We start from the raw sequence: 15990 nt of genomic DNA, 5'->3' as shown, positions 1-15990 counted from the left end.
ACATAACTAAAAAGCACAAAGCATCATAAGGGAGGAAGCAAACAAATGATGTGATTGATCTTATAGGGATCACAATAATGCATTAATTTCATCTAATTTGATTAGCAATACTGAAACTTCAAGGAAATTATAATAAAGTATCAATATTAATGGGTTCTTAAATGTGTAAATTAGGCAATGTAAAACCTAAATTTTTAGCTCCTATTCAAGCCTTTATCAGCCCAAACCCAACCTAAAGTAACTTGGGTATATAAGGAAAAGTTGCAAGAGAATTGTTTTTCTCTTTTCTAATTATTATGGTTGTTGTGACCCTTCCATCATCAAACCAAGAATTTCAGTTTTTGATCTTGAGTTTTTTAGGTCAAGAAAGATGGAAGTAGTAATTAAGTGGTTTCATCTAATGTTACTTTTGATTATGGCTTGTTTATGAAAGGATTAAAGAAGAGATTAAGATTTATAAAGATTTAAAGTTTATGTTGTTAAGATTGATTCATGATTATTATAGATTTAAGGTTAAATGATTGATTTTGAGTGTGATGTTAGAAATAAGGATTTGTGGATTGGTTTATTTAATTGATTTTTTATGATTTAATAAATTTGTTTTGGCTTTGCTGGAAAATCTCGACAAAATAGTTTTGAGGTTGAAGATGAAATTTTTATTTTGTCCTTGATTTATAAAAATTACAATTTAGTCCCAAAAACTTTGGAAAATTAAAATTTGACCCCTGAAATGTATTTTGTAATTTTGGCTAGTAAGCTTATGAGGTTAAGGATGATGAATCTCAGTTTGATTATTAATTTGTGTAATTATCAATTTAGTCCCTCTATTTTGGAGATTTACAATCTAGTCTTTGAACTTTGAGAAAAAATTACAATTTTGTCCCTATAATGTAAATTGAGATTCTAGATAGGATTGATGATGGATTGTGGGTAAAATTTTAGTATGGTTATGTATTTCTAACATTTACAATTTGGTCATCCAATTCTAGTAAAATTATGTTTCGGTCCTTGATTTCAAAAAATTATTGTTTTTGTCCCTAAACATAGGAGACTAAACCTGGTTTTATTTCATGCATTGGTGTCTTTTATATATTCATTATAAGCACTTCTAATTATCCTCAAAAGGATTTTCAAGTATTTCATCTGATATTCCTTTTACTTTTATATTTTTCGGGTGAGTTAAATAATCTTTAATATGCATGTAATATAAATAAATATTTATGTTGATTATATGATGAGTACATCTAGTTCATTTCTTGAATATTTATATTTGTTATTTTATTTTTTAAGTACTTATTTATTCTTGAATTTGCACTTGCATTCTATTGAACTAAATTATATTCAATATGATATACATTGCTTTGATAATTATGTGAATATTTATTATGCTTTGATATAAGACTTGTTAGTAACTACATGCTAATATAGAGTAGTTAGTCTATATCCACATAGTATTATGTATACCTAGCTGATGAAAGAGGCACTAACTTGTGACGACTGATCCTCCCATATTGGTCACTTTCAAGTGTCATATGATCTCTGACATATATTTCATTATTTTATGATAATATGTTTAGTATGTATATGTATATGTATATCAAGATAAATCGGTTCACAAACTACTAATATCTAAAATGTATATTAAATGTTATTTCCTCATTGAGGTTGTTGAACTCACCCGTTATTTTAAATATTATTTTAGGTTCTTAGTTTTTGTTAGCAAGTGGACTTTGTTAAGTGTTCATGCTTCTTTAGTTTTGGTCGGTATGCTTTGCTTGTTTCGTGAGGCTTTCCTTTTAATTTTGATTTGATGTATTAGACGCTCTACTATTACCCTATTTTAATTAAGTTTGGATTTTGACAATATAATGAGTATTATGGATTATTTTTTTTAATTATTAGTGAGAAATTTTTAACTATCATTTGATTTCATTAGTTATGAATAATATAATATTTTGTAAGATTATAGAATGATGCGTGTTTTTAAATAACTTTATATATATATATATATATATATATATATATATATATATATTATGAGGCTTAATATAGGTGGGGGTTGGGGGTTGTCCTTACGACAACGCTCCTGCATTGCCAAGTATGGACTTGGGATGCGAGTCGCGATAGGCAATTAGCACACAAAATAAAAATAAATTGCAAAATAGCACAAGATGGAAAAAGTTTTGGTGAAGAAGCATAGTTTCAAGATGCTGTAGTTTAGAAACGTGACATTTCTATAATGTTGTGGTTTAGAATTGTGACATTTAATCAACTGTCATAGTTCAGAAACGCGACATTTAATCAAATATCATGATTCAAAATCGTGAAATCAATTAGCAAATTATTTTGATAAATATTTTAAAAAAATAGTTCTGAATAATATAATATTTTGTAAGATTATAAAATGATGCGTGTTTTTAAATAACTTTTATATATATATATATATAAGCTTAATATAGGTGGGGGTTGGGGGTTATCCTTACGACAATGCTCCTGCATTGCCAAGTATGGACTCGGGATTCGAGTCGTGATAGGCAATTAGCACACAAAATACAAATAAATTGCAAAATAGCACAGATGGAAAAAGTTTTGGTGAAGAAGCATAGTTTCAAGATGTTGTAATTTAGAAACGTGACATTTCTATAATGTTGTGGTTTAGAATTGTGACATTTAATCAACTGTCATAGTTCAGAAACGCGACATTTAATCAAATATCATGATTCAAAATCGTGAAATCAATTAACAAATCATTTTGATAAATATTTTAAAAAATAGTCGGATAAAAGCCAAAAGTTGTGTTTTGAGCCTAAAAGAATTTATAAAATCATATTTTTTGTTCATATGGAATTTGGTTTACTTTATGATTTTAGAGAGTTCAAAATTTTACAATTTTAACAAAATTTGGATAGATTTTTTCTATATAGAAATTATACCCAAGATTTTATCCCGTTTAAAAAATCTTGCAATCAAATATAATAACCTCAATCAATAAATTCTCACATTTCATAATCACAAGTAGTTTAAGGAATGTGAAAAGAAAATGTAGAGTCATGTAAAATAAATAAATAATAATTAAGTAATATAATAATTAAATAATTTCAAAATATATAAACATAATCCATCTTTCTATTTACATTTATATTATTTACTGAATAATCCGAACTTATTAATAGCATTATTAGATACAAGTCTTGCACCTGATTAAATGATCTCGTCATCTATCACGGCATTATTAAAAATTAACTTTTCTCTAAAGATATCAAGTCTAAAGCGGGAAACATCGAACCATAGGATCTATAGATGTAACTGTCACTTGCTGCGTCAAATCATTCTTTGAATGAATGGGTGAAGAAGCAGAAACGATAAAAGGAGAGGAGGAACAGAGAGGAGAGCACAAATTCTCTTCAATGCTAATATTCCTTCTCTTTTTTTTTTTTTTTTGTAACCCGGGGCGTCCGGGCCAGCTTGCGCGCACCACAACTAATCCTCGAGCTCACTGAACATCCTGCAAGCCCAGTGAGCGTGTAAGGCACCGCGGGGATGACAAGCGTACACAAGTAGAGTTTAAACCCTAGTGTGGAGGAAGGGAACAAGTTCCTTCAATCACTAGGCCACAACCCCATGTGTCAATGCTAATATTCCTTCTTATGACACGTCGTGGCTTATTCTCTTCCAGGAGAACACAATTAATTGCAACCAGCCGTGGACCCATTTTCAAAAATTGTATGTATTTAGTTCTATGATAATTAAATTAAATGTGCATGGTTTTAGTTTGTAAGATAAAAAAAATGTATTATTTTAGTTAAAATTCTTATTTTTTATTCATGTATTCTACTTTTTTTATTCTTATTAATGTGGATATCCGGGCCATCTTGCTTGTAACTCGATTAATTCTAAAAGACTTGAAATTAACGATTATGTAAGCCTCTAGTGATCTTGAGATTTGTGAGAATCAAACTGGTAATTTCTAAAAAATAAACCTAAAACCTGATTAGTTGAGTTACACCTTTTAATATTGTTTATTCTACTTTTTATTTTAACCAAAAATATGTTTTGTTTTACTTAGCAACTTGATTTTTTCAATATATTTTTATTCATGATGTGATAACGTGATATAGCAGTGAATGATCGATGACAAAAGTTTGGATTGATATGCAAAGGCAAACGTGAGGACAATATTGCAACCACCACGTGAACTGCTGCTCGTTATGATTTCTAGGTCCACAGCAGCGCCTTGTATGAAAATTAAAACAAAAGCTTGTCTACATTCACATTTCATTATGTATTTAAACATTCAAATAAATATTTTGCCATTCTAAAACAAAATCAAATAATTTAGCTTGAGAGGCAATACGGTCTTGGTATTTTTCATGAGATCAATTTATTATTATCAAATTACACAAAGAAATCTCAATCATCTTGCATTTTTATTGGATTTTTTAACTTGAACGCAAATTTCATTTAACTTGTCTCCATTGGACTTTTTAGAATTTTATTTTAATTTATCTTTGAAATATAATTATTTAAGGATTGCATCCAGATATTTTTTTTATTATTTAATTTTCTTTTTGTAATTATCAACTAAAGTTAGGAATAAGAACAATATGGTATTTTTAAAATATAAAATATTATTAAAAAAAAATTGTTGAAGTATGCGTGGAATGAGCCAAGTAAGGGAGATGACCAATGTTGTCAAAATTGTATTTTTAACACGACATGAAAAATATAAAATAAACTTAGATTGTAAAAATAAATCGTAAAATCGTAAGAAAATTATTTTTCATATAGAATAAAAGCATCTTAAAATATAAGGTTCAAATAAAAATTCATGCATAGTTCAAAAACCTTAAAATACAATCTACAATAAAAAAAACCCACCAAAAGCTCCTCTAAGCAACCCAGCCCCTCAACCCATCCCAAATCTAGTCTTCTCTGGTGACTGCTGCACTTCACTGGTGGTGGGTGGGTGCCCCTGAGCATGGGTGTTTTGTATACTGGAGGCTGCGAGACAAACGAGATGGTGGGGAGAGAACTGAGATAAGTTAGTAAATTTTGTCCAATTGGGTAAACTCGGTCCGAGTATACCGAGTTTACCGAGTTTGACAGATTTTTACCGAGTTTGACCGAATGTATTGATTTTCGAGTTTTTTATCCAATTTAGCACATTATATCTGTGTTGACTCGTAAAATTATACAATTTTACAAGTCAACTCGCGAGTTTCATAACCTTGAAGATGACCATGCTTATCAGAGGCACGTGCGATATCTCCTAGGGGCTAAAAATGGCCAAACACCATGACATTGAAGCGTCAAGTGACAACAAATTCAATGGAACGACACATGTACGGTGATTTGTAATGTCGTCCTTGCTCTTTTCATTATTTTTATTCCTTTTTAATCCTACTTTGAATTATTTATTTTTTTAATTTCATCCTTTAATATTTGATTTTATTTGGTTTTTATACTGAATTTGGTCCATATTATTTTAATTTCTATTTATGTTTTTATATCATTTTCTTAATTAATTTATTTTTTCAATCTCGTCCCTCATCATTTTATTTCTATCTCAAATTTGATTCTTATTTTTTTAGTTGCTTTTTTTTTTCTTTTTTGTAATTGATTTTATTCTTTCAATTTTATCCTTCAGTATTAGATTTGATAAAAATTGGGCTTCATAATTTTTTTTGTGCTGTGATTCTGATCTCATTACCCAGGTTACAAGAATGAAATGTTAACTCGAATTGATATTGTTTTTTTTTTTTTATCTTTCTTTACATTGATTTTTTTTTTAATTTTATTCCTTAACATTAGATTTATTAAAGATTAAACTTCTTTATATTTTTTTTATTTGCTTTTTGTGAGAATAACTTGATCTCATGATCTAGGTCACGAATTTGTCATGCTAAATCAGATTGGCTCAAGACTTTTACACCATTTTATTTTGTTTTGTTTTGTTTTTATGTCAAATTTAGTACTTATTCTTTTAATTGTTTTTTTTTTTCATTGGATCCTTTTTTAAAATTGATTTTATTTTTTAATTTCATCGTTCAATATTGAAATGGTTAAGAATTGGGCTTTATATTTTTTTTTTCAATGCAATGATTTTGATCTCATAACATGGGTCACATGTATGAAATTTTTACCTAGATTGACATCGGTCTTTTTTTTTTTTACACTGGTTTTCTTTTTTTATTCTAACTTTCAACATTGGATTTATTAAAACTTAAGCTTCTTTAATTTTATTTTATTTTATTTTATTTCTATGATAATGTCTCAACCGTACTCAAATCATGATTTTGCCTTGATAATTTGGATTGGTTCTGGATTTTTCATTTTATTTTTTATTTAGTCTTTTAACACTAGGTTATATTGGAATTCAACTTCATAATTTTAATTTTTTTTACAAGCGTTTTTTTTTCTGCAAGTTATAGTTATCAGTTTCTCTCTATAAATTGAGTACATTTACTGTTGTTGTTTTTTTCAATTCTATAATTAAATTTAAACAATTTTATTAGACCCAATTAACTATAAACTAAAAGAGAAGGGGATTTTACTGTACTTCTCATTACAAAGCACTATTAATTGGAATAGTGCTTTGCTTAAATTGTTTTTCTTCTTAGTGTTTTTTTTTCAATTTTATTAGACCCAATTTTTATTTTTTTTTGATGCAATGACTTAACTTAGATTGTTTTTTTTTTTTATCTTTTATTTAATTGATTTTTTTTTTATTTTTAACATTCAACATTAGGTCGGTTGAGAATTTTGCTTTATAATCTATTTTGATTTATTTTTTATGAGAATATCTTAGTTTTAAGATCAATGCTATGAATTTTGGCATATTAATCCTGGTTAAATCAGGTCATTTTTTTTTTTAAAAAGATTATATTGGTCTCATTTCATGGGTCACAAGTCCTTCAACATTGGATTTGCTTTTTATTGGATTGTCCTTATCTCATGACCCAAGTTGTGGGTTAACCTAATTGACTCATTTTTTTTTTTTCTTTTTTTAATTGATTTTTTTCTCAATTTCATTAATTAATATTGTGTTTAATTGGGAATTAGACTTCATAATTTGGTTTGGTTTGTTTTTCATTAGATTATTCTGATCTCATAATCAATAATAGTGCTTAACGATTAACTCGGGTTAACTTTACTTATTTTTGTGTCATTTTTTTAATTAAAATTTTACAAATTTCACCATTCAACATTAGGTCCAGCGAGGATGATTGAGAATCGAGCTTATAATTTATCTTGACTTTCTCTCTATGGAGTTATTTCAGTCTCAAGATCAAAGTCGCGGATTTAACAAGTTAACTCGGGTTAACTTAGGTCATTTTTTTTATTTTGTTTGCTATAAGGTTATCTCAGTCTGATGACCCAAGGCATGGGTTTGGTGGATTGACTCAAGTTGTTTTTTATATTCTTTTTTTAATCTCATCCTTCAATATTGGGCTAGTTAGAGATTGAAATTTGTAATTTATTTCGATTTGTTTTTCATGTGGTTATCTTGGTCCTATGACCCGGGTTGCAAGTTTGACATGTTAACCCGGTTTTTTTTTAAGTCCTTTTTTAATTGATTTGTTTTTAAATTTTATACTTCAATATTGGATTGATTGAGAATTAGGTTTAATAATTTATTTTGATTTGTTTTCTACACGGTTATCATAGCCTTATAACTCGGGTCAAGAATTTGACACATTAACCCAGGTTGTCCAAGGTCAATCCAATATATTGTTATTTTAATATTAAAAAAAAATATCATCTTGAAATTTCATTTTAATCAAAATTTGTTTTCCCATGTTATATGGGTTGTTTTTGAACCAGTAAAATTAACAAAGTTATATCAAGCAAACCCTCACATGATTTAAAAAACTTTTTTGCTGGAAAAAAAGAAGAAGCAATATTTAAATATTTTTTACATTCAAGAAAAATTTGATTTCTCTCGTAATGTAGCGCGGATCAATTATGTAGTAAATATTATGATAGTAAGATAACAATTTTATTCTTTATGAATGTTATTCTAGTAGGGTGTATAACTCAAGTTGTGATATATTTTTTTTTAAAAAAAAAACAATACATTAATAGTGCTTAAATATTATTTTTTAAAATTATATATATAAAAAAATTACTCAGCCTACAACGAATCACAAGTCACCTATATATATAGTATTCATCTGTCTTAAACTCTGTTTGTTTGCAGGAAATTAATTTTCTTTTGGAAAGTGAATTCAGGAAAAATAAATTATTTTCTGATATTTAGTAGTGTCATGGAAAGTAAGTTGGAAAACATTTTCTAATGTTTAGTTATGTTATGGAAAATAAGCTTAAAAATAGCATATTAATATATTTTTTTCAAGTTTATTAAAATAATAAGAAAAAAATCTTACAAATTAAAAAGTTGAATGAGATTGGAATTGAAAAAAATCTAATTTCATAAATTATCTCAAATAAAATAAATAATAATCAAAATAATAGAGATCAAATATAACAGATAAAAAAAATTGAAAGATGATGAAATTAAAATAATTATAATTATAATTTCATAAATTATTTTAAATAAAATAAGTAATAATCAAAAGAATGAGGACCAAATTTGATAGATAAAAAATTTCAATTTAAAAAAATGATAAGAGAAAAGCAAATCATAATTATAAAAATAAGGGTCAAAGTTAATATAAAAATCAAATTAAATCAAATTTTAAGGGATGAATTTGAAAAAAAAAAAGATTCAACCAAAATATATAGCAATCAAAAGTTTGAGGATCAAATTTGATATAATCAGCAAATAATATGATTATATTTTTAAGAGTTTCACAACTTCCAAAAAGTGTTTTCCGCACAAAATAAAAGAAATTTTTTTTTCTAGAAATCAAGCCAAATTTTTCTTTGACAGAAAAGTGTTTTCCGTTAACCAACTTTTTTAATAACAAACAAATATAAAAAATTTCAAAAATTTATTTTTCAAAAATTATTTTTCAAAAAACAAACAACCTTTCAATTGTTATCAACGATGACAGCTTGGGATTTGGGCAAAATGAACTTTTATTGTTGGACCCCTATATATATATATATAGCCATTATAAGTTTGCGCTTTCATTTATGAAGATAAATGAACGAAGAACAAGTTAGAAAAGGAAAACAGAGCACATACCACCACAGTTTATCCAGAAACCCATAGATTAATAGTCTGGTGACGTGGATGTTATTTAAAGTTTTTTATATTTTAAAATGTATTTAAATAATATATTTTTTTTAATTATTTAATCTTAACCTGGAACTTAGTCGACTTGATGGTAAAACCGGTCCGAGTAAGGTAAAAGACTATTATAAGTAAAAACCCGGCAAAACCCGATTGACTTGTGACCCAGTAAAATCCAATTAAGACCTTTTTTTTTAATGTGTTTTTTTTAACAAGATACCCTTTTTATATATATCTTTTTTAATTAGTTATTAATTTTTTTAAAAGTTCACTATATAACTACTAAAAAAATGTTTTGTTTTTTTAATATGAGATTTAAAACTTTTTAGTATATATACTTAATATTCAAAAAAAAAAAAATTAATTTATAATTTGAAGTCTTTTATTATGTATATTATATATTCACAGCAAAAAAATTTATATTTTTCAATGTGTTTAAAATAATTTTTTAAATTTTTTATAACATGTATAAGTTATATTTATATAAATTATTTTTTAATTTTTTCATATTAAATATTAAAACTTTATATATTCTTTTAGAATATTTTTTAGTTGATTCAAATTGATTCAAATCAATTTTTATAACTTGAATTGACGTGTATAACCTTAAATTGAATATGATAAGAGTTCATAACTCAAATTTTTCCCAAATTGGCAAATGTAAGATGATAAATTGCTAAAAAATGTCAAACTGCCCTTTCTTATTATTATTATTGCTAGCAATTATATTATTCATGAGGGTTTTATTTTGCTTTGTTATCCAACCATAATTTTTTTAATTTTTTTAGTTTTAAATTAATTTTGAATTTTTAATATATTAATTTCAAAAATAAAATTTTAAAAATAATAAAATATTATTTTAATATAAATCTAAAAAAAAAAAAAAAAAAAACAACTTCAAAAACCAATATTTACTCCACCACTCCGAAATACAACTCATGAAATATTACAGAAATGCTTTTCATTGATTTTAAATTCAAAACCATTTAAAATCACTTTATAAAACATCACTTTGAAAACCATTTAAAAACAGATATCTATGAATATTAATCCAATTTCAATTCTACAACACGGTCTTAAAAACTTGACGAACTCAAGACTTTAGAAGTCCATTGTCAAGGAAGAGGAACAGCAAGATGCGTGCTACCTTTTAACTAATTATTCTTTTCCTACAAATAAATTCACCTACTAGCACTTTCTCATTGAGTTCGCTTATTCTTCCAGCATCCCACAGATGAGGAATGGAAGAAATATACTAGTTCTTATGGGGAGTTGAAGGTTCAGACAGACTGCTGGTGGAGTCACCTGTTGTTGGATCGAGTGCAGTGCCACTTGGAAGAGAGCCATTTCCACCTTCTTGGGACACTACGGGAATCTTCACAGCCACTCTTTCCATCTCCTTCTCAAGCTCTTCTTCCTGGCGCAGAGCAGTAAACTGGGTATCCAGAGACTTGGCCGCGGCTAACCATGCAAGCACGATCACCAGAAGTATTCCTCCAAGGTAAGGAGTTGAGTTGGCAAGTGACCCAAAGGTTAAAATCATAAACTGTTGAATAAGAGCCCCTCCAGACTTCCCCAACGGATTGCAGACAACATCAATGGCTGCCTTCCCTTTAACCTACAGCACACACAGATTAAAGCAGAGCAAAATTAGCACTGAACAACATGCCCTTTTTTAATTGACTTTTCCATATCCTGCATCAAAACCGTCTCAGAATGACTGAAACAGATTGCTAGTCTAAACTACAAAAGCATCTAAAACAAGTAAAAGGTCCATACCTTGGTGTCCTCATCCAAGGGAATATACGCCATTTCTTTGCATGGATCAAACAAACTGTACTTGGCACTCTTGCTGAAAATGTTTTGCAAGGCACCCACATATACAGCAGCAAGAAGAGGAGTCATCCCAAACTGTGCAAGGGTAGGAACAAGAGGCCCCCCAAACAAAATCAGAGAGAAGAAACCAACTCCTGTTAGAAGCAGGACTGTAGGTGTAATTTTAGCTGCAACTCCCCATCCATATTTGTCAAATATAAATTGACTTAGAAGCATCATCGTGAAAGTTGCTATTCCAGTTGCTGTTGAAAAGTCACCCATAAAGGCAGAGTACTCATTTGGGCTGGGGAACTGCGAATTGAGTGACAGAGAGGGGAGCAAAGAGAATCAGTAATCAATAAGTACAGAGAAAAGGAGGGCAGAGACACAATCAGGTCAAGTTTACCTGCGCCTTTAACTTTGATTTCCAGGTAACCTCAACAAGGTTGATGCTAATACCATATGCAACCACCAAAGTCGCAAGATCTCTAATATATCTGGAAGACACAAGGAATTTCAAGCTCTCCATTGTGGTCATCTTTGGCTTTTCCTGCACATGGATTTTCATTCTACTTAAGGTATGTTTGTTTTTGCGATCCAACCATATTTTTGAAAAAATTTATTTTTGTTTTTTGCTTCAATTTTTTTGGTGTTTTTGGATCGTTTTGATGTGTTGATATCAATCATAAATTTTTTTAAAAAGAAAAAACAATATTTTGATGCATTTTCAAGCAAAAAACACTATGAAAAGTAATTTGAATCTTCAAAGTATATGCGTGTAAATTGAATCTCATCAAACTACAAGTGAAAATATAAATTGTAATAGAGCAAGCACATGAACTCTTCAGTAATAAAATTGATGTGGTTGTAGATTTATCGATATGGTGGAAATATTTACAGAACAAGTATTCTCACTTTTGCGGCTTTAGATAATTTGTAAGGATGTTTTCACACCCTTCAGTGTCTATACACAAGGTTCCTTCAAGTGATTTAACCTTTTTGTTTGTTTTATACAAGCTACAAAATAAGCTTTTCAACACCTTCAATGATAATTAAAAAAAAAATCCTTGTTAACAAAATTATAAAGGTAAGCCTGTCCTAATCAGCATTGAATGAACAAATATTGATAGGCTAATAATCAACAAAACATGGCATGACAAGCATATAGCTGGTAAGATGCTGTCACATCACATTTTTAAAACTTGTTCCTTAAATTAACAGCGCCATGTTAAAAAGAATTGCAGAGTGGCTGATGAAAATAATATCCAGTGCCTAAATAAAAAATCCAGTAATTTTTATGGGTATACTATTTTAATTTCATAATAAAATTTAAATAGTATACTTTGAGAAGATTACCTTCTTCTTCTTGCTTCGGGTTGGTAGAGGAACATACGTATTCACCCACCAGTAACACAAACAGATTGCAAGCCCCATCAACACTACAATGCTCATCATTCCTTTGAGCGAGATGGCCCAACCATCAACACCAGGACCCAAGTTTTTCCTCAAATTAGAGAAGTACTTCACGGTTCGGCCTGAGAAAATCAGAGCAACATTCGCCCCAAGTCCAAAAAGAGGGTAAAATCGTTTTGCTTCATCTATAGTAGTGATCTGCACGATACATGCAACATCATTAAGTGGGTAGTTTCAATCAACATTTAAGTGCCATTCAGATATGGAAGAGAAAAAAAAAACACTTCATACATATCAGAAGAAGCATCTATCCATAACCACTCTTGCACTAAACATGGCAAAGACGATTCTCGCATTTGTATTAATCCCCCAATTGATAAAAGTGGAAACTAAAGTTTAAAAAATAATACACATTTAGAGCAGTATGAAACTCTGTTCATTTGTGTTATCCACAACCCTTGTAGGAGATTCAACGAAATGAACAAACACCATCATAGGTCCTTTGGAAGCATTAACAAAACTTAACCAGGTAATTAAGAGATGCAAATGAGAGAAGCATTTGTATAAGGTACAACTACAACTATGGCAGGGCAAACCTGGCATCTACACCAGACATCAATCCAAACAAAGACAATATGAAGTGCAAAGACTGTTTGTAACATCTAACTGAATATCAATAGGGAGTCAACTTAAAGATTAAAATAACCAAGCTTCACAAGCACATCACAGAGAATTATTATCCAATCTTCCTCTACAGTAAGTTAAACCCTTTCCATAGAGATGAGAAAGATGAACCTCTACATGACCTCAAATAGTCCACATCTTATTCAGCTTCACTAAATGCCAAATGAAGAAAAGCAATTATGTATTTTCTTGTTTGATCGGATCATTTAAACCAGCAACATTCACTAATGAAAAATCAAACTATTCATGCTAAACAGCATATCAAAGGGACAGGGCTCTTTAAAATTTTATTAATCAAACCAGTTTTACTTCACTCCAACAAAACTCGCAGCACTTGATATCCAGTTTCATAATCCATGAATCTCTTTTTTTTAAAGCATGGCACAGATGCTGAGGAACCAGCACCCAAAAATATATTCAGCATATATTAGAACTGGATGAAAAAACAAAAGCATCAGAAATGAAGAGGGAACCTATAAATCGATTGGAAATATCAATGACTAAAACATGTAAGCCCTTATGTAAACTACAACTCAAATTCAGAGCTGCTTTGTAACAATTCAAAGAATTATCGATTAGAGAAAGCATGAATTTTTCTTTTCTTTTTTTAAAACAATGTACGAAAAAGACAAATTATACAAAAAAAAAAAAAAAAGACAACCACAGCTACAGCTACAAACAATCAACAGATAATTTTGAATCCAAAACAACCTTCATAAAGAAGGATGATTACCTGATTAGCAAATCCCCAGAACAGCACTGAAATCACCACACTCCCCCACAATTCAGCCATGACATAGAACAAACAAAAAGTCCAAATCCTCATAATTGCTAGAGGACCAAGAAACCTTGGGCCAAGTACGTTGAGAAGTTTATCAGCAAATGCTTCAGGGTGGATATAGTTGCTGAGAGGATACAAAACAAACCCAAAAGCCCCGAAGAAGGCAATAAAAGGAACGATTACAGTATAAAAGAGAGCTTGTTTTGACAATACATTAGCCAATTTTGTATACAATAACATGAACCCAACAGCCATAGGCAAATTCACCCAAGTTTTCAAAAATGGTATAATTTCTGCACTGCTACCTTTGGCTGTCACAACCAACACATCCTTAGTGTCTCTAAGGATTGTGTAGTTAAAAAGAATACAAAAGAACATTAACCCAAGTGGGATAATTTTTTTAAGAGTCGCAAGCTCAATACCCAAGAACTTTGGTTTATCAGTTTCTTCACCAAACAAAGGTTGTCCATCAGCTGCAGCCTCTGCCCTGCAAATATGCAAGTTTCTATCTTTTGGGGAAAACGCACTTGGTTTTGATACAAAGGTAGGAAATTTTGGGACCCCATTTGAAGATAAAGAAAACGCGGTAAAAGTTTTAGGTTTTGTAGCAAAAAGCCTCTGCTTCAAGCCCTGTGAAGGATACAAAGCTCTGGTTTTGGGGTTTGATGGTAGTGAAAGAAGCCCTTTGGTTTGTAGCACCGCTTCCATGTCTCTCCCTCTCTGTTTCCCTCTCTCTAGATCCCTTAAACAAAACCCAAATCTTTGGTTTTCAATAAGAAAGCATAAGAGAGACGCGGAGAGAAATTGAGAGATAAGGTGGCCAAAGGAGAATGTTTTGACTAGAGAGGATGGGTAGAGAAGCGATAGAATGCTTTTATATATAAGAACCTCAACACTCAGAGACCCTCTTACTGCTGTAATATTTTTTCAATCAGACGACTAAAAAATTCTTTTTTAATTTTTTTAAATTTATAATAGATTTAGAAAATATATTTTAAAGTTTTATTTTATTAATGATTTTTCCTTACAAACTTTTCACTATTTTCCAAATAAAAAATTATTTTTTTATTAAAATTAACAAGACTTTATCATGATAATTTTTAATTTTAATTATTTAAAGCAGCGGGCTGTTCAGACTTTATTAAAAAATTACTTAGTAAGCACCATAAGATATTAAAATTATTTTTTTACAATAAACTTATTTTTTTACTATAAATATAATATAAATATTTTTAGTTAATAACAAGACTTTATCATGATAATTTTTAATTTTAATAAAATAAAATCAGTATTCTACAATTAATAAATTACAAATACAGAATATTATAATAAATATTATAAATTATGATTTTGGTTTTTTATAAAAAATAATTATGATTCAAAAATTTTAAAAAATTATAATGATTTCATAATTATTAAACGGAGTTTTTTAAATATTTAAAAATATATATTTAAAATTACTTTTTATATTTTAAAATTATTTTTATTTCATAATATCAAAAATATCAAAAAGTATTTTTAAAAAAATATATTATTTTAATATATTTTTAAATTATATTTTCAAACAGAAAAAAAAAGGGGGAAGAAATCTCCTTGAGGTTTCTGCCCATCGAGATGCTTTACGCTTTTCTAAATAAAATGGGATACAGCGTGTGAAAGCAACATGTGAGATTCCAAGCTGTGCTGGGATGACCTGCACGGCAGTCCAGTTTCCTGCTGAATTTTCATTTTCTCTTATTTATTTTTTATTTTAATTGATTGGGGAATTTTCTTTCACAAATTAGATTTATATTCCTAAACCTAAATATTAGCATGAGCAGCAAACTCATTTACTCATTACCTTTTTTCATGTTTTAAAAAATACTTTTAAAAAAACTTAATTTTTTTTTAATTTTTTATTAATTTTAAATTAATATGTTCTGGTATTTTCAAATTATTTTAATATACTAATATTAAAAATAATTTTTAAAAATTAAAAAAAAATCATTAACATATATTTTGACATGAAAAATTATTTAAAAAACAATTATAATCATATTATTAAATTTTAGATATTTTTATATGTGTAAGCCATACCAAAATTTAAGTATATTTTTAA

General features: G+C 28.7%; 1 protein-coding gene across 1 annotated transcript; it reads right to left on the bottom strand.

The window, feature by feature from the left end:
* Window positions 1-10221: 10221 nt before the first annotated feature.
* On the bottom strand, window positions 10222-14754 carry LOC118034893 (plastidic ATP/ADP-transporter). The gene is made up of 5 exons (XM_035040329.2): window positions 13845-14754; window positions 12371-12625; window positions 11421-11564; window positions 10979-11326; window positions 10222-10817 (listed from the first exon to the last, which is right to left on the bottom strand). Exons 1-5 carry the CDS (start codon window positions 14598-14600, stop codon window positions 10455-10457), a joined length of 1866 nt encoding a protein of 621 aa, XP_034896220.1. The 5' UTR covers window positions 14601-14754; the 3' UTR covers window positions 10222-10454.
* Between the last annotated feature and the right edge of the window lie 1236 nt (window positions 14755-15990).

Source organism: Populus alba, chromosome 1 (genome assembly GCF_005239225.2).
Source record: "Populus alba chromosome 1, ASM523922v2, whole genome shotgun sequence".
Taxonomy (NCBI): Eukaryota; Viridiplantae; Streptophyta; class Magnoliopsida; order Malpighiales; family Salicaceae; genus Populus; species Populus alba.
Note: the sequence above shows the minus strand (reverse complement) of the source record. Positions and strands in the feature narration are given on the sequence as shown.